The sequence below is a fragment of the Solea solea genome, chromosome 8 (assembly GCF_958295425.1).
Source record: "Solea solea chromosome 8, fSolSol10.1, whole genome shotgun sequence".
Lineage (NCBI taxonomy): Eukaryota > Metazoa > Chordata > Actinopteri > Pleuronectiformes > Soleidae > Solea > Solea solea.
Genome location: NC_081141.1, coordinates 3,092,007 through 3,110,705, shown reverse-complemented (window position 1 = coordinate 3,110,705; position 18,699 = coordinate 3,092,007). Strand labels below are relative to the sequence as shown.

Here is an 18,699-nt window from a genome sequence, read left to right as displayed (position 1 = left end):
GTCTGTCATATCTTTCAATAATGGCACTTCCAAATCCTGTTTGGATTTTGTTGTGTCATGCAAATGTGCCTGCTACAGATCCATCACCACACTTCCACAATAAGCTCTTAATGGTTCTGGTTATGATGATAAAGCCCAGTTAGACAGTAGTGAGATTTTTATGCCTAATGGCAGATACTGTGCAGCCCGACTGTTTCAACCTCAACAACAAAGCACAATGCATCTCCAATCTTCCAACATCCGTTTGTATTTTTACATTTTATCGAAACATAGAAATAATACATGTTTATTATTAAAAATACTTTTTTTTTTTCCCCAGAAAGAATACAAACAAACACGCTCGCACCGCGATTCAGCAGCGTCAAGATGAACCGCAGTAAGACAGCGTACAAGCCCCCCGGCCGCGACTAATTGAGTTGTTTTTGAACAAAATTAAAGCAGAACATACCTTTTGTCTGACGCCGCTGTTTGAAGTTACACTAAAATACTGTACATTGATGTCCCATCAAAGTCGAGGGCAAGAGAAGACGGATACAGAGAGAAATCAGCGAACGGGGCATTGGAAATGAAATCGAGGGGAAAAAGAACACGAGGTAATAAGAGCGGGGATGTGGCTGCTGTTGGACGGAATGACTTTCTTCTGCAGAACAGCGTACAAGAGCATTCAGTTACAGCTACAGCAAATGTTAAAGGATTACTTCACTTTGTATTACTAGAATAGGGCTAGTATTTTTGAGAAATTGTGCTTCCCAACCTCAGTTTCTCCTGTGTTGAGAAATATCTTCATTCTTTTCTTTGTTATGTGCCCACCAGTGACACTCGATCCGAGCCCTGAATCTGCAACGCTAATTCCGCACTTTTTAGACCCACTCGTAGGGGGACAGGACCTCATTCCCAGAATGTAAACAGTGTCTGCCATCTTTGCTAACAGTTACGCTAACAAGATTGTGCTTCCCAACCTCAGTTTCCCTTGGTCCTGTTAGCGTAACTGTTAGCAAAGATGGCGGACACTATTTACATTCTGGTAATGAGGTTAGCAAAGATGAGACCCTACGAGTGGGTCTAAAAAGAGTGGAATTAGCATTGCAGTTTCAAGCCTCGGACCAAGGCTCGGGACGGGACCTCATTCCCACAATGTAAACAGTGTCCGCCATCTTTGCTAACAGTTACGCTAGCAGAACCAAGTGTCACTGGTGGGCATGTAACAAAAAAAAGAAGGAAGATATTTCTTGACTCAGGGGAAACTGAGGTTGGGAAGGCACAATTTTTCAAAAACACTGCCCCTATTCTAGTAATACAAAGCTAAATGCTAATCGGTGAAGTATTCCTTTAAGGTTGAGTCATGAATATCAGAAATCAAAGCAGATTTCACTTGGTTTTATTTGACTGAAGTAGCTTGTATGTGACACACACGTGACGGTTTGCTTCACACAAGCACAGATGTACGCCCATCCATGTGTGACAAACGAGGTAGCTCTATACAGGTCACTGGTCAAATGTGTGCTAATCAGCAAGTCAGTCAGTAAGACAAAACTCTACTTCTGCTGCTGCCCCGTGCCCTGTTTGCAGAAGATTTCCATTTCCTTCCAGCAATGGCTGTTAATTCCAGCTAAACAGCTAAAGCCAGTGTCTGCGCTACATCCAATTAGAGGCCGTCTGCATTCTCACGGGAGGTTTCTAGGTAATTTCAGCGGGTTCACCGAGTCATTACACAAAGAGAGATGCGTGGCAAGGGAAAGACTGTGTGTGTACGTACCTTTGGTCCAATAATGACCAGCACATTCTGTGGATTCTCATAATGCAACTCTAAAAAAAACAAAAAGAAAAGGATTTTTTCTTTACAAAGCAGTCCGGCATAGAATTCTTAGAGCTACAGCTTACACTTGCACATCCGACCATGTTATACTTTTTAACCATAAATCTGGTTCTACTCAGCATATAATCTGACATTGGTGTGCAGTACATTACAAGTCTGTCATGTTACAGTGGCCATTATAAGGAGAAACACCATAAAGAAACAAGATAGAATGTCTGTAGCACCAATATGAGCCCTCAGAAGAATGTCATCGGTCTTTCACATGCATTTTCAATTTGCTGAAACTCAACCACAGAGATCTAACTTCATTCCTAAGTCATAAAGATATCGCCCCCGCCTCTACCATGAGGAGCCACTGCAGAAACACAGAGAGGATAACACCTGAACCTCAGGTTGACCAAGGTAAAAAACCAGAAACACCACTCTGCTTGCCCCCTTACAGATTTGTTCTGTTTTTGCCTTAAATACATAAATGCAGTTTTATAATAAATTGTGATTTCATTTAATGAGAGAAAAAAATCTATATCTATATACATACATACATACATACATATATATATATATATATGTATATATGTATATGTATATATATATATATATATATATATACATATACACACATATATATATAAGTACATATGGTTTTGGTTTGGATAGATTTTTTTCTCTCAAAAAGAACATATATATATATATATATATATATACATATATATATACATATACATATATACGTATATATATATATACGGTATGTAAAGTAGATGGCATACCTGAAAATACCTTCACCAAATAAAGGGGATCCTTGACTCTTCTGAGGCCACAGACCAACAAGAAGACGCGCAGCTCGTCCACATGCTCACTACTTACACCTGGAGAGAAGCCAGCCAGACACAGAAAGACAGTGCCACAATATCAAAACACTGCATAATGAACATTCCAAGTACATCAGCATATAATGAAAGCAATACATCACCCAAGGTCACGGGGAAAACAAGACAGCGGTGAGTAATGTGCGCCCACAATTCTCTGATCAGAGTTGTAACACTCAAGAGGGCAATAGACTGCAGAAAACATTGGAAGGTTGCCTCCTAATCAGTAATAATGTGTAATACAGCATCATAACTACAGAGCCAGAGCATTGGCTCGCCGAGTGGCCCGAGATTAAAATGAGATGGCGCAGCATCATGCTTACAACGTCAAACATTTTGGGAGAACCTCACATGATTTGAGAGGCAGGGACACTCAACGTCTCTTTTCGCAGACCGTCCAATTTTCAGAATCAATCTGCAGATTAGTCTGACGCTGGCCCCGTCTCTGCCCACCTTACTTTATGAAGGCAGAGGGTAAAAATCCTAACTAACAAACATACCCTGCACTAGCACACACTGTGAGTGTCAATCTCAGACTTAAATCATTTAATTTATTTATAGAAATACACTTTTTCAAAAATCCTATAACAAACTCTGAACCATACTTTATAAAACATACATGTAGGAGAGTCAATGCCGTGTTTGAATAGTTAAAAGCTCTTAATGTGACGATGCAGCAGCGGGAACTGAGATATTTGGTTAATTGAGGGAACGCTCTACAAACACTGAGCATCATTTCACTTCATCTATACAAATATGGATAAGCACAGCCTCAATATTATATCAGATCATTTGTTTTGAACGTATGGATGATCAGTGTGAAAGAGCAGTGGACGGAGTTGTGTTTGTAACTGCCTAATGGAGCGGAGCATTTTTCGAAGGGTGCATATCCTCAACACGGGTAACCACAATGTAAACCTGCACCAACGTGGAGATTATTAGTCATGCAATCAGCACTGTGAGTTTATACTTGGGCACAGTGGTGCTTGGAGCTGAATTTCTGCAAAACAATTTCATGGCAATCCATCACAGACTTGTTAAGATCTCGGGGGGGGGGGGACTCGCATAGTGGACCGGCTGCCAAACAGTTAAGATAACACACATATTCCACAAATGATTTACAAGTGGACAAAATGTGACTTTAAAAATACCATTTACAGCATAAATTAACATTTTTTTGATGTGATTTTAAGTGACTTTGGTGTAAATGTCACACGGAGAGGTTTATTTAATGCAACAAGTATAAGATATCTTAACATTAAAGAGTAAAAAATGTGTGATCTCTGACATATATGCTTGTCATTGAGCTAAAGGGATAAATTACAAAAGACAGTATATCCGGGTAAACTCAGATTAGGTTTCTTTAGACATAATAAAGAAGAAATACAACCATTGTGACAATAATATTATTATATTATAAACTAAGTCCAGATCAGAAGGCTGAATCAGGTCTTTCCGTGCTATTTAAGTGAATCTTAAAATGACAACATGGAGTCTGGGCTCTGACCCTGATCCAGGAGCTGACTGCGACGCATCAAACTTCCTCGCACTGATTTGCAGGACGGGGAAATGACACCAGCTGAGGTAAACACCCGTTAATACCACGGAACAAAATGCAGCATGACAGGAAACATACAAGAGCGCAGACCTGTCAAAATAAACAAGAAATTCAAAGAAGCAAAGGCTTTGGATCCGATTCGCAATTCATCTTCTCTCATGGGAGAAGAATTAATTGTACAAATCATCTTTTGTGCCAACAGTGGTGTCTTTTCTCTCTCTCTCTCCCTCTCTCTCGGTGCTATTGTGTGAGTGCGTTAACACATCTTTGTTCATTTGCCTTTGAGTTGAGAAGTACATTCAAAGAAAATCCACAAATGCTTTAATCAGCACTGCATGTGTGCGTGGATGTGGGGGGGGGAGCATGTATCTACTGCAACGACTCCTTTTAATCTGTTGTGTGGCTGCAGGTTGTTGACAAAACAGTCACAACAACAGAGACAAAGACCTCAACTAAGAAAATAGCACACTCACTAACTCAATCACACAAGCGAGACTCGATAGAGGGTAGTTTGTGCACGATACTGTTTCATTATCTCCACCTCCAAAAAGTGCATACGTATGTTCTTTTCATTGTGTTACATTTTTAACACGTTTAATTCAACACACCTGTGCAAATCCCCCTCAGAGAACATGCACCGAAATCAGGACAAACACAGGTTTTACCCATAACATTAATTATGGTTCCACTCCCGGTTTAAGAGAGTCAGGGTCGTGCTTCGAGTGTGAGGGTACGTCACGCTAAATATGTGACACTTTAACCTGTAGAGGAAGAATTTGATATGTTTTTGAACATGTTCCAATAAAGCGATTGACAGATTTAAAGCTGTAGTGTGTTCACTTTTAAACAAAAACAAATGCCTGTCACATTCAAACAATTGTCAAATGGGTTCACACGATGCTGATCGACTCTCTCGTAGTATAGCGGCGATTAGCTCTCATGTCACATTCTGATTCATGTCACAACAGATGGAGGCAACAGCAACATTGCTCTAGTAAAAAAGGAGATGGCAAGAAACAGGCGGGACTGAAAACACACAGAAACGCCCACGAAAGGTTTCAGAAGTGAATTCTACCGCCGCTGTATACACACAAACGCTCCCTCGGTCAGGTCTGATAGTATTGCTTGACAGAGCCTGTTTTCAGATGAGAGATGCAGCATGCAAATAATGTTACATCGTTTCTGTTCACAAAGCTCAAACAGGCTGAATAACAACAACAACAAAAACTCCCCAAAAGTTACACACTGCAGCGTTAATTTGTTTTGTTTTTGAAAATTCTAAAGTCTAAAATGTCATTGTGGTGATATAATGACTAAGGCGCACATAGTAGTGTTCAAGTATGACTATGAGCTGGTAAGTGGTATTTTATTTTTCACCTTTTCCCAACATTTGCTTATTAATAAGTGATTAGAACTCGTTTATCGTGTCATTTATTCAATTTAAACCCCCACGCCCGCTATTTCCAACCCAATATTCCAGTAATTCAAAGCATTGCTGAACTTTATATCGTGCATTTCATGAACAGCTCCTCACAGGGCAGCAGGTCGGTCAGCAGGAGTCACACACAACAAACACTTACTGCCTTTCATGGACCGACAGCCTCTGGATGCCAGAGCTGAAGTCAGAGACATGATGACAGCCAAAGGATAATGACACAAACACAGTATAAGGCATGTACCTTCAATCAGGTGGGAGGGTTTGCTCTGCTTCTACAATGTTTGCTGTTGGATGATCTATTGCCTTGTGTGTCTAAACCCATACTCTACCATACATTTAATTATTTAGTGATGATTAATTAATGTCACACAAGATAAAAAAAAGTCACTCAATGGGCACCAAGATCTGGGAGGAGGGAGCACACACATGGGACAGTGCCCCCTGCTGTGCTGGGAGCGTGTGTGAAGATAAAAGTAGGATGAGAGGCGGTGGTGGGGGGGGAGAACACAGGTTGCTGTGGTAGTCACTTCTGTCAGACTATGATGTTTTGCTTGAGGACAACTTTAATATAATGATACTGAGATTGACTGCTGAGGGTGAAAAAGCAAAGTTGTGGGGGTACAAAAAAAATGTCTGATCTTTTAGGAAGCAGAGAGCCAGCATCATCAAGTTATAGTTCTCTGGCTTGAGGCGACATTAACTTGTCCTTTATACAGTATGTACACAGTCCAAACACATCCAACAGCCAACAAACGTGCCCTCTAAACCTCTGCAGTGATAAAATGAGTGGAGGTTTCTCTTAACAATGCATCTAATTCACATTTACAGCAAAGGATCACTTTAAACAGGATGCATGCAGAAGGTGGAACAATGTCTGGAGCGCTCTGATTCAGTCAGATCAAAAACACAATACAAGTCATTCCTATTTCACATGTAAAAAGTGGAAAATGTGAGTGTGGGCAATTAGTATTACTCACACTGGTTGTGACAAATGGTCCCCGGCTGGAGGGCTATTAATCACCTGTTCCTCTCTGAAGCCAACACTGCGCTGCGTGTCTACTAATAAACCTCAGCTGGACATTTACATTTTGAAGTCCAGGTTGTTGTGGAGCGTTGGCTCAGAGGAACTGTGCATATTATTTACTGAGCTATACGCAAAGTTGAAAACTACAGGGGGGAGGGAAAAATGATGAAAACTCCCTCATCACCACACTGATGCAGCCACCGCTGAAGATTAAATGTATGCACTGTTTGGTACTTTTCTGGGGTGGAGAAGATGGAGAGAAGATAAGGACCCGATAGGAAGTGTGCAGCCTAGAATATGGTTGAAGGCTTTTATGCTAATATTGCAAACAGGTGCAGTATAGCAAACAGGTACCAATGGAGTCTCATCTAAACCAGAAACCCGATTTTACAAGGATATTTATTTTCACTCTGCAAGCATCTGCATTTTATTGCACAAGCATAGAGTCCAGCACATGTCCCTGGGTTAGGTTTTGTGTTTGAGACATAGTCTTAATAATAAGCTGTGTCAACTTTATAAATGTTCCCTGCACCAAACATGCTTTTTTCCAAGCTAAAGTAGAATATGTCCCACATATCATAAAAAAGACAATAATAACAATCAGTCTTAAACCAACAAAAAAAAGGATAGAAAGAATCAGTTTTGTTTACTCTGCATGATCCACAGACCTTCCTCAGGACACATTTTTCTACTAAATAAATGAACCTGAAAACTGCCATGGTAAGGTCTGGTAAATATCAAGTCACACGTTGTCTAGGAAACCGCTGAAAGGACAACCGTTAAACAGTAGCAGTACCTGAGCTCCTCAAGAATTCAGTCCAGCAGAATTTCTCAGCCACTTCTGTCTGGATACCTTTAGAACAAATGCAGACAAATATAAAAAGTGCTCAATAAGCTATTAAACTTATACATCAAAGATATATTGTTTGGATATTAGGTACATATAATTATAGATGTACACAGTGGTGTGCACGGGGGTGGGCAAGTGGGGCCCAATTGTTGAAAAATGTGTGCCAAGTGCCCTCTTGGGAGCCTAACGCATGCTGAAGTGCCCTCTTGGAAGCCGAAAAGCGTGCTAAAGTGCCCTCTTGGTTGGTAAAACACGTGCTAAAGTGCCCTCTTGGAAGGCAAAGATGCGTGCTTAAGTGCCCTCCAGGTTAGTAAAATACAACTGCCCTCTTGGTTGGCAAAACATGTACTAAAGTGCCCTCTTGGTTGGCAAAACACGTGCTAAAGTGCCCTCTTGGGAGGCAAAAAGCTTGCTAAAGTGCCTTCTTGGTTGGCAAAACACGTGCTAAAGTGCCCTCTTGGGAGGCAAAAAGCGTGCTAAAGTGCCCTCTTGGTTGGCAAAACACACTAAACTGCCCCCATGGCTGGTTAAAACATGTTAAACTGCCCTCTTGGTTGGCAAAACGCATGCTAAAGTGCCTTCTTTGGAGCCAAAACAGGCGCTAAAGGGCCCTCTTGGGAGGCAAAAACGTGTGCTAAAGTGCCCTCTTGGGAGGCAAAAACGCGTGCTAAAGTGCCCTCTTGGGAGGCAAAAACACATGCTAAAGTGCCCTCCTGGTTAGTAAAATACAACTGCCCTCTTGGGTGACAAAAACGCGTGCTAAAGTGCCCTCTTGGGTGCCAAAATCGTGCTAAAGTGCCCTCTTGGGTGCCAAAAAGCACGCTAAAGTGCCTTCTTGGGGGCCAAACAGCATGCTAAAGTGCCCTCTTGGCAAAACACACTAAACTGCCCCCATGGCTGGTTAAAACATGAAAAATTGCCCTCTTGGGTGGCAAAACGCATGCTAAAGTGCCTTCTTTGGAGCCAAAACACATGCTAAAGTGCCCTCTTGGGAGGCAAAAACGCATGCTAAAGTGCCCTCCTGGTTAGTAAAATACAACTGCCCTCTTGGGTGGCAAAAACGCGTGCTAAAGTGCCCTCTTGGGTGGCAAAAATGTGTGCTAAAGTACCCTCTTGGGTGGCAAAAATGTGTGCTAAAGTGCCGTCTTGGGTGCCAAAAAGCGTGCTGAAGTGCCCTCTTGGCAAAACGCACTAAACTGCCTCCATGGCTGGTTAAAACTGCCTTCTTGGAGGCAAAAACGCACGCTGTATGCTTTTTGCTCCTGCCCTCCAAAAAAGTCTGTGCACGCCACTGAATGTACATATAATTTTGTGTGGTCATTATCGAGTGACAGGCATAAAAAAAACAAGCATTCAGTGTCCTGAGAGACCTGAGCTCAGCCATGCAGCGGACTCGGGTCTCTCCTCTAATGTATGAAGGGACAACTTTTTTCCCCAGCCAAGGCTAGTGGTGGGAAAACAAACATGGAAGAGTGATTTGGATCATTCTGCATGGAGCAACAGCCAGCGACAAGTGCAAATGCAACTCAGTGCTGTAGACCGTGTGATCACAGAGCAAAAAACATGTCAAAGCTGATTAATGTAACACATCAATAGTGAGTCAGGGATGCACAATATCAGGTGAGGATATTCATCCTGCAGGGCTTACCTTGGGGTTGGACATAGATTTTACTGCTCTGGGACAGCTTCAAAGGGAAAGAAAACACACACATTGGTAATTTCAGACTAGAATAGAAGTAAGTGTTTTAAATCAATCAGTAATTACTGGCAGCACTTCTGTATAAATTACACTTGATTATATCTTGCTGTGTCTTTCTCCTCGTGCTGCAAACATTGTAAAAACCAAACTCTGAAAGAGTCAGGAACAGCGGTTTACGAAGACGATGATGCAAAACAAATCGCTGGCGGATGGAAAGGAAATTTACTGGCTGTTATCAGACTAGATCCATCCCCATGTGTATTTTCTGTCACAATAAAAAAGCATAGCGCTGCCTCTCAGTGCCAGTCTTGTCTGCCTGCTGTCAGCACTAAATGGCAGAGATAAAGTGTGCCACTTGCCTCAATCTAGAGCCTACGGCTGGAATCTAATCAGAAAATAAGGCACAGTAATATTGTTTTAATGCCCGTCTATTAAAAACAAGGCTAGATATTGTGTTTGTAGAGTAACAATCCTTCTGTTGTATTTATTGACGCTGTCGGCCCCCTGCTGTTTGTTAATGTGCCATAAAAACGCAAATAAAACTTTTGCTCTCACTCTACGTTGTTTCATACTTTCATACAAGTTTTATGTCTATTAAAATGTTATTTGTGACAGTCAGTTAATAAGTTAGTAGGAGGGGATGCAGCACTGCAGGACGGGACACACCTTTTCACATACAAGCACAGCGTATAAACAATATAAGTTGGTATATTGAAATACAAAAGAGAAGAATCCTACCAAGTATAACTCTGCCTCTTCTTTCAGTGTGTTGGTAAATGCAACAGCAAACCTGACGAACACAAAAACACTATTTTCAGTCACGGAAAAAAAGGTATTTTCGAAAAGTAGGAATTATCATCACTGGCAGGAGGTGACAGGTGACAGTTTTGTCAACAATCGTAGGGGGGGGAAAAAAATCATCAAATACACGCACAATTCTCAAAAATGAATATGCAATCTGCATGTGGATTGAAGACAAAGGACTTAAGGATGAATACAAAACACAGAGAGTAAAACAAAGGTAAAGTGGAGCAAAGAACAGTGGGGAAATGTTAATTTGCATTGCACTCTATGTAAGTGTGCATTCATAAATGGGCCAATGGGCTCAGAGTAGTGACTGAATCTAATGATTAAGGTTTGTGAGAGGCGACACGAACAGCGGGAGGTGCATGGATTCAGAATGTTTGAAGTCTTGATATCCCTCATTCTCCCAGAAGACAATCATCCCCCTTTAGATTCACTAGATTGATGCTTTACCGCCACATTTCATCACGACGATAACAGAGACGCGGGGCATGTGGCGTCCGGGGCCCGGGACGACGAGTCCATCTGCATACTAACGCAACGGCGTTTAACTAGGGGAGGAGAGAACACACAGCCTGCACAGCTGGGGTTAGCTTGCATGTGTTCAGCATCAAGGATCCAGTCTTTTTTTATGCAGGCCGATATCAGAGCTATTGTGATTCAGAGGCGTCGCAACAGATCAAGTAGGGAAGAAAAGATGTCTTAATAACTTCAATTGTCAAGTCATTCTTAGAGATTATACATGTATAAGTATGTATTCACATACTAGTAAATTTACAGTAAATAGGCCACATACTGTATGCATTTCACGACTATTAAACATAATTTTGAGGTGTAAACTGAACAAATATGCATGTAAGAGTCGACTAAATCACACGATGAACCAAATCAAAGGATGTCTAACATGATGTAGATAAAACCAGTACAAATAACAACACATAAACATCTTGTAAACACTTCAGGACATCAATAATATTACATCTGATTAAGTATTTATATAAAATAGGAGAACCGTACTGCCAACTTTAGGACACATGTTCAAAATGATAAAGGGAAAGATGAGTCACAGCATTAAAACCAGTAACAGGTCTGTGTATCATTATGGTTTAAAATTGTCTTTCAAAGCAGGCCTCAGATATTTACAAATACACCACAGAGCCAGTTATTAGTTTTAATTTTGGGTTTGATTAGTGTTTGTTACCTTGTCACAGCAGGATGAGAACAGCAGTAACCAACAAAATGATGATTGTCTTACAAAAACAACAAAAAGTCAAGCCAACCAGTGCACAAAAATATCCATAATTAACGTTATTTGTAATGTTGTTTGTCTTCAGTAAAATACAAGGTCTAACAGCCTATTAAACTGTCAATATCCCCATTCATATACAGTCATGAGGTGTAGAATTAAACAACAACATTCATACTGGAGCTGTTTGTAACGAATCAGCAGCATCACCTGGCTTTCAGCAGCACCTGGTCCATAACCACACACTTCTGTTTGACTTTCACATCTTCGTTTATGTCTGTTCCTCCAAAGATGACGCCAAAGGGCACATGGACGTCTGGTGTAAAGGTCACATGAGACACAGAAGTTCTCACATTGGTAAAACAGGTAGTGGTCAAAGCATTGCGTTATATTGATACAAGCAAATGGTGCAGACATAGTTTGTATCTTGACTTGTACAGCTCCTCTAGCCTTTATGGCGCTAGAAATTAAGAGCAATTCCAATAAATTACAACTCACATGTCAACACTCAGCCGCATCAGTGAATATCAATAAGCATTTAATACAGACGTCAGTGATTGAGACACACAAGAAGAGATGAGGGGAGAAGGACAGGCTAAATAATCACGGCATTAAAAAGTAACCTCAGGTGTGTTCTGTCAGCCAAAGATTTAACAAAGACAGACTTTTTAGTAACCAAAAAGAAAAAAGATACTTAATTAACACATTTTCTTCCTCAAATGTGTCATTTTAGTTTAACTATTTCTGTTATGTGGGCATATTTTATTTTAACTTGACATTTTTTTTATTACATTACTTATTTATAATTTCTTCAGGTTAATGTGAAAACTGACAAATAATATTTCTTTCAGGCAGTTGTTGACTACACACACACACACACACTCTGATGTGCATGACTGAATATGTAATGTGCCATATCTTAAGTCCACTAATGAGACATCAAGATGCTCTGGATCTATGCATAAGGAGCATGTCTATATCTGGAGCAACCCTGATTCATACGGTGCATTTGTGTTTTACCCAAGAGAAGTCGGCCTGCTTTAAACAGATGAATGGCCAGTGCACCATCAAATGGAGGATAGCGAGACACTAGATCTGCCACCTCAGCAGGGGACTGAAACTCCGCTGCGTCTCTGAGCTCACAAGTGTGTCCTGCAGCTTCAATGTAGGACCTAGATGCAGGAAAAAAAAAAATCTAACATTTGACTGTGAATAACAAATAGCTACGCTGCAAACATTCAAACTACATTAATGTAATGGGCAACACAATGTAAAATGGAAGGTGCAACAATTGGTCATATACTTGGATAGGATCACAGTTCACAAAGCTATGGTGCACACCTCATCTTTTTTTACCTGTGTAGTTTGGGTTCTAGCCTTGTGTTTTGTGTGTTGCAGAGCTTTCATTAGTGTGTCTACCTGGTTCTGTTGAGCTCCGGTGGGGGGGGTTTTCAGCTCAGGACAACTTGATTTGCTGTCAACTGACAGACTGTACCTGGTCTTCAGTGGACAGAGGGGAAGCGTGATCATCCGTTTCCTTAAAAATGACTGCCCTTCACACTAACCGGTCCACTGAACTTCATACATCTCAAACTGTCTGGTGAGGGTTTAAATTAACTTTCTCCCTTAATCTCATCTCATGCTCTGATCTCTGACACCCTCATAAAATGGGTCACGCAGGCGTCTTTTAGATTTAATTTGAGCTTGTTCATCTGACTTTACAGTCTGATCCATTAGGGACACAGGGCGTGAGAATACTCCAACAATGACTCTTGCATTCTTATGGAAAGCTGGCTGAGCAGAAATGTTAAACAGCATTGAGATTTTTAAAGCAGTGGGTCATAACCATGTGGCTGAGAAGATCTAGAGCCAAATGTGTCATCTCAGCCTTCCAATTCAATGAGACTCAGGGAATCAGTGGAGGAAACATGATCTGGAGTATCAGCTGCAGAGAAACTAATCAACAGCTTGTCCATCTAGCAGAGCCAGTGACATAGCTTATTAAACTGCCACTGAGACTGGGGGGGGGACAAGAGTTATATACGTTGAGCAAAATTAGAGGGTATCAAAGTTTCTGGGTAATCTGGAAAAAGCAGATTATTTTACTGTAGAGGAAAAAATTAAGAGAAAAGCTAAACTTGTGATGTACAGAGGAAGGCAGTGCAGTGTGAGGAGCAGCCATTCTGTGTCACTTGACAGCACATGAAAAAGAGCCGAGAGCCCTCAGTGAAGCACAACAGAGAACACTACACACTGACGGAGGCGCCGCAACTCTCACAACATGAAACTGGGAACCAACCTGCACGGGTAAAGCAAAACAAACCGGCTTGAAGTGTGCACCTTCCTCATTCTTCCGGCCGGAAAGAGCTTTCAGGGAAAGCGTTCCTCTTACAGAAAGCCCCATTGCGACTGTTAACGGTTTGTTTTTTCTAATCAACATTACGACCGATTATTTTTTAATCAACATGAACAATTTCGTAATTTTGGTGGTTTTTCTCCCCCCCGCCCGCCTTGCTGCCTATATCCCATTCCGCCACGCTTCACCTCATTTACTACAGCCAACTGGAGCTGTTTACATAACCTCACTTAACTACACCTATTTTAGTGGTGTTGCTACAGATCTGGTAGCTCCACTGTGGATTACCTGATTCTCTCAGCTGTGGTGTTGTTCCCAGTGTTTGGACTGAGACATGCCAGAAATAGTAGTTTCATATCTTCGGCTGTCGAGCTAACCGTTTAAGAAATACGCATCGTTAGCCGAAACCAGAAAGAAGAAGAAGGCTACTAGCAGTGCCCCGATTGACCAAACCGGGTTACCACACTTCCTGGACCCATTCCGGCCAAATGGCTACACCCATGTATATGGTTACACCACGTAGCGCAAAGCCCAGCTGCGAACTACATCATTGCAAAACATGAGTGTCAACACACCACGCTCTGCCGTGTTTACAGTCCACCCGTCCCCTGAAAACACGTGGCTGTAACACGCGTACCGCAAGGGCACTATTTATTTTATTCGAAACCACCATTTTAGAGTCGGAAATAAAGTACAGAATACTTCCACAAAACTCTATCAACAAAATTCTAAACACAAAAAGGCACAATCGTTTCCTCATCTGTCCTGCGCGGACGGAACAGATTTCTAAACTATATGGATGGCATGGTTGCAGCCTCGTAGTGCAGCGTACGTAGCGCACCTTACATTTATACGTCTTCTTCCGGGAAACGCGAGCGTGACAGTTTGTTGACTGTGTGTCACGCGGTAGTACTGTGACTGTTATTTTTTTCCATAATGACTTCCAGTTCTCCTTTGGTTAAGAGTTGTTTAAGACGTGATAAAGTAAATATTTGAACGTTACCTAGCATCTGTGTTCATGGAGACAACCGCTCTCCCTGGGACGTGTTTTAATAGTTAAAGGTAACGTAAAACCAAACTTTGAACGAGCTATGCTAAGCGAAGGCTAGGTTAACGTCGCAAAAATGCGTGTAATTGATAGGGTGAGGAGGGGATTGCTGTTGTGAATGAGCCACATATGTCTGTTTACTGTGTGAAGACACTGTTGACAACGTTTGCTGTTCAACCCTTTCTGTTGTGTTTTATTTTAAGGTTCGAGCTCTTACTAATCTGATAGTGACCCAAGCCTGAGTTGGAGGACCATGGCCAACAACAGGGATATCAGTGAGAGCACCCCTCTCCTGGAATCTTCTGGGAACAGACCTCCACCACCATCAGTTTTCCAGGGCAGACGACTAGCATGTGCAGCCATTCTTCTGGCCGAGTCATTGGAGAGGATTGCTTTCTACGGCATCACATCCAACCTGGTGCTTTTTCTCAATAGCAGTCCTTTTTATTGGGAGGGCACACAGGCGAGTCAGGCACCTCTGGTGTTCATGGGAATCACTTACCTGATTTCACCATTTGGAGGCTGGTTGGCCGACGCATACCTTGGGAAGTTCTGGACAATTGCTGCAAGTCTCATCCTATATTTTGCAGGTTTTCTGTTTTTTCCTTTCATTTCAAATGAGGACACCAGGATAAACCTATGTGGGGATGAGCTGGCATTTCCTGTGCAACCTGCTGAGTGTCTGAGCACCAACAGTACTCCCTCGAGCAACATAACCTGCCCCGTACGTGCTGCATACTGTGGGCCTGTGGTCTACAGTGGACTCTTCTTAATTGCTTTAGGTGTGGGTTCTGTGAAGTCCAACATCACTCCATTTGGGGCAGATCAGGTAGAGTATGAAGAGTATTACTTTTATATCTCAAAGTATTCATTTAGAGAGTGCAAACCTTTGCCAAGGCTGCTCAGTTTCTCGCAGTGTAAATACACCCCCCTCCCCCCATCTCACAACTCAACAAGAATCTGGAAATGTAGTCATTTATTTTGTTGGCCATAATCCATCCTTTACCTTTTAAATTTGTGCTGTTCACTATACAGACGGACAGACAAACAAAGACACAGACAAAACATAGCCAAAAGCATAGCCTCCTTTGTGGAGTTAATAGATAATGCTGAAATAGCAAAATACTTGGGGTTTATCATAAGCATGAAGAGCTCTAAATAACATTTTTTTTTTTGGATGAGGCCTGTGTAAGATCGGAAATGCAGTCAGTGTGACATAAGGGGTGTCAGACATGTGATTGGATTTCTGTTGCATGCATTATGAATGCTTACTTAGACATGCATGCTCTGGATCATCACGGCCAAACACTGTGGACATCAACATTTGGTCAGGGACAACCCAGCAGTTCTCTGTCACTCATACGTTCGCAAACAAAAAGGCAGCAATGCAACAATTATAAGTGAAACAACACATTCAACAGTTTGGGGACAAAATAATGTCAGAATATCCAGAGAATCTAATTAGAAGAACCTAATTGGAAGGTTGAGTAATGAGAACATCCATCAATGGGATCATTGTTTCTCTGTATCAGGAGTATGTAAAACCTTTCAAAGCAGATTGGAAGAGTGAATACGCTTAGTGCATGAGCCAACTGTGCTCATTATAAGGTTCTCTCCCAGTGCCTCTTTTGATCATATTCAAAAACACAACATATATACAGTACAACTACAACATCAAGAAAAATCTATATATTGGAGTAAAACAGAAGCGGAACACAGAAATAAACAGCATTGCACAGCAGCACACAACATAAAACAGCAGTACGCAGTACACAGTATAGAATATGTTTGCTCAGTGCCAGAGAGTGTAAAAATAATTACAGAAACATGCAATTCATTTGATAAAACTTTTCCCATGTGCTGAAGGTGAAGTATTTGATTGTTCCCACAAATGTATTTCCTGAACGCACTGATGATTGCGTTTGTGGAAAACTGGGGATTTTCAAATATAACGTTACTTTTGTTATTTGAATTATGTTTGGGGAATAATTGCAACCGTGCTGGGCGAATCTTGCACTGTTCAATGCGCATCTTCAATAGTAATATGCAGGGTAAACATAATAATAACAATATTGTTATGGCTTTGCTGGGGCTACACCCCCTGGCCATGATCAGTGTTGAATTGAGCCGGTGTATTCTGTTTTTGAAGGATGGTCAACACTGACACAACAAGAAAAGGCCTGAGGGGGCACTTTCTCTAATTGATCTTGTGTCAGAAGTAAATTCTGGAGCAGGAAAAGCAAACATACAATACATGTGTATCATTTTAAAACAGTGCAGCTGTTGGAAACGCAGGGCATCACGTGACATTGTAACTGTCACTGCACAACTTCAGATAGGACATTATGCTCAGCATTGTGTGAATGTTGTGGCATTATCTCCTCAACAGTTAATTGTAGCTTTATTGCTGCGTCTTTTGTGCTCATATACTATAAAAGACACATCTACTTCAGCACACGCTGATAACATCTTTTCCTCTGCAGGGATAACTTAATGTGGAATGGCTCGGCGCCATTATGATAATAATATTATGCACTTGCAACTAAATTTATTTCTGTTTTGGTAAGCTAACAGCACAGGCTATCAAAGCAGATTCTGTAAAAAAAAATATACTCAAAGCCACAGTGGGAAGGTACAGAATGAACAGAAAATTGATTAGTAACATATAGTTAATAATTTATTACTAAAAAATTAAAACCAGTGCCATATAGCCATAGTCAGCAGAAATATTTCACGTTTAATTACCATTGCTGTCATTTTATCCATTTATTTACTTTCACTTGACATCTTTGTCAGTTTCAGCTCATGATCGTGGTTCCTCTTTTTCACTGCAGGTTGCTTTTCTTTTTCTCTTTCTCTCTGATGTATTTGCTATTTCCTATTGAATTGCTGATAACAGTCTTCTTTTATAGATATTCAAAGCTACTGACACAGATGTAGCACTGTTTGGAGTTTAGGATCTTTTCTCAGAGATGGCTAGATTGTTTTCTTTTTACGCTCCAGTGTGTAATTTCTTTAGTCAAAACACTGCACTGTGTTTCTCTTGGGTCGAGTCAAAGACGCTGCAGGTTTATTTATGATAGTTTCTCCATATAGTAACACTCTAAAGCTAAAAAAAAAAAAAAGCAGCTGGAAGTCAAAACAGGCTGAGTTTCTGTAGTGAGTGACAGAAATGCTGCTGTGAAGAAGACATGCCTTCTCCCACTGCAGCGAGGCAGAGGCTGCTTGCACGAGTCAAGACTCTGACGATTGGGAGGACATTTTTTGTGGCTGTTTCTAGGCATTTTCAACCAAAGAGGTGGGCAGTGACATCAGACTGTCCCCACTCTTACAGTAGGTTGAGCCTGCAGAGCTCACTGATTCTAGGTCCACATTCCAACTGTTAGCAGCCATCTTGCTGTGTTAGTGTAGCTGTTATGCTTCCACCTTCCCTTAGTCAGGATGTGAAATGCATGACTCTATGGCCACATACACACAATTACATATAGTGGAAGTTGTGTGCAGCTGATAAGCTTAATCAGCATTGTATGAACTCATTTCACAATGGCTTGCACGTTATAAAGATTAATTTCAGTTACTTCACTGATGTCACTACAGCTTTAAAATTATACCCTTGAATGCCACAAGAATATTTTTTGTCATTGTGCTCCGTATGTAATCGCAGGTGAAAGACAGAGGACCAGAGGCAACGCGCAGATTTTTCAACTGGTTCTACTGGTGCATCAACTTAGGAGCCATCGTGTCTCTGGGGGGCGTGGCCTACATCCAGCAAAATTTCAGTTTCGAGCTTGGCTACATCATTCCATCAGTGTGCCTTGGCGTCTCTTTTGCGGTGTTTCTCTTGGGCCGCACTGTCTTCATCAACAAACCTGCTGATGGCAGTGCCTTCACAGACATGTTCAAGATCCTGAGCGTTGCCTGCTGCTCCCGAAAACCCAAGGAACCAAACTTGCTGCGGTGAGAACAGCATATCAAAATATGTGTGCCACTA

At 41.4% G+C, this 18,699-nt stretch overlaps 2 protein-coding genes across 7 annotated transcripts in view; one reads left to right on the top strand and one right to left on the bottom strand.

Annotated features, from left to right (window-relative positions):
- Nucleotides 1–14,401, bottom strand: part of glt1d1 (glycosyltransferase 1 domain containing 1) — an 18,629-nt gene extending 4,228 nt beyond the window's left edge. For 2 of the 5 annotated variants that reach the window (XM_058635195.1, XM_058635197.1), the window contains exons 1-8: nucleotides 13,949–14,400; nucleotides 12,325–12,476; nucleotides 11,515–11,620; nucleotides 9,993–10,044; nucleotides 9,204–9,240; nucleotides 7,502–7,558; nucleotides 2,587–2,685; nucleotides 1,757–1,806 (exon numbers count right to left, since the gene is read on the bottom strand). In XM_058635195.1, coding sequence (XP_058491178.1) covers nucleotides 1,757–1,806; nucleotides 2,587–2,685; nucleotides 7,502–7,558; nucleotides 9,204–9,240; nucleotides 9,993–10,044; nucleotides 11,515–11,620; nucleotides 12,325–12,476; nucleotides 13,949–14,016 — 621 coding nt within the window. In that variant the 5' untranslated portion in view covers nucleotides 14,017–14,400. Of the gene's footprint in view, nucleotides 1–1,756; nucleotides 1,807–2,586; nucleotides 2,686–7,501; nucleotides 7,559–9,203; nucleotides 9,241–9,992; nucleotides 10,045–11,514; nucleotides 11,621–12,324; nucleotides 12,477–13,948 lie in introns of all 5 variants that reach the window. The other 3 variants (XM_058635194.1, XM_058635198.1, XM_058635199.1) reach the window with 3 other exon arrangements.
- Nucleotides 13,700–18,699, top strand: part of slc15a4 (solute carrier family 15 member 4) — a 22,848-nt gene continuing 17,848 nt past the window's right edge. Inside the window, exons 1-3 of one of the 2 annotated variants that reach the window (XM_058635193.1) lie at nucleotides 13,700–13,722; nucleotides 14,912–15,537; nucleotides 18,373–18,665. In XM_058635193.1, the coding sequence (XP_058491176.1) occupies nucleotides 14,962–15,537; nucleotides 18,373–18,665 (869 nt within the window). In that variant the 5' untranslated portion in view covers nucleotides 13,700–13,722; nucleotides 14,912–14,961. Of the gene's footprint in view, nucleotides 13,723–14,539; nucleotides 14,723–14,911; nucleotides 15,538–18,372; nucleotides 18,666–18,699 lie in introns of those variants that run through there. The other variant, XM_058635192.1, reaches the window with a different exon arrangement.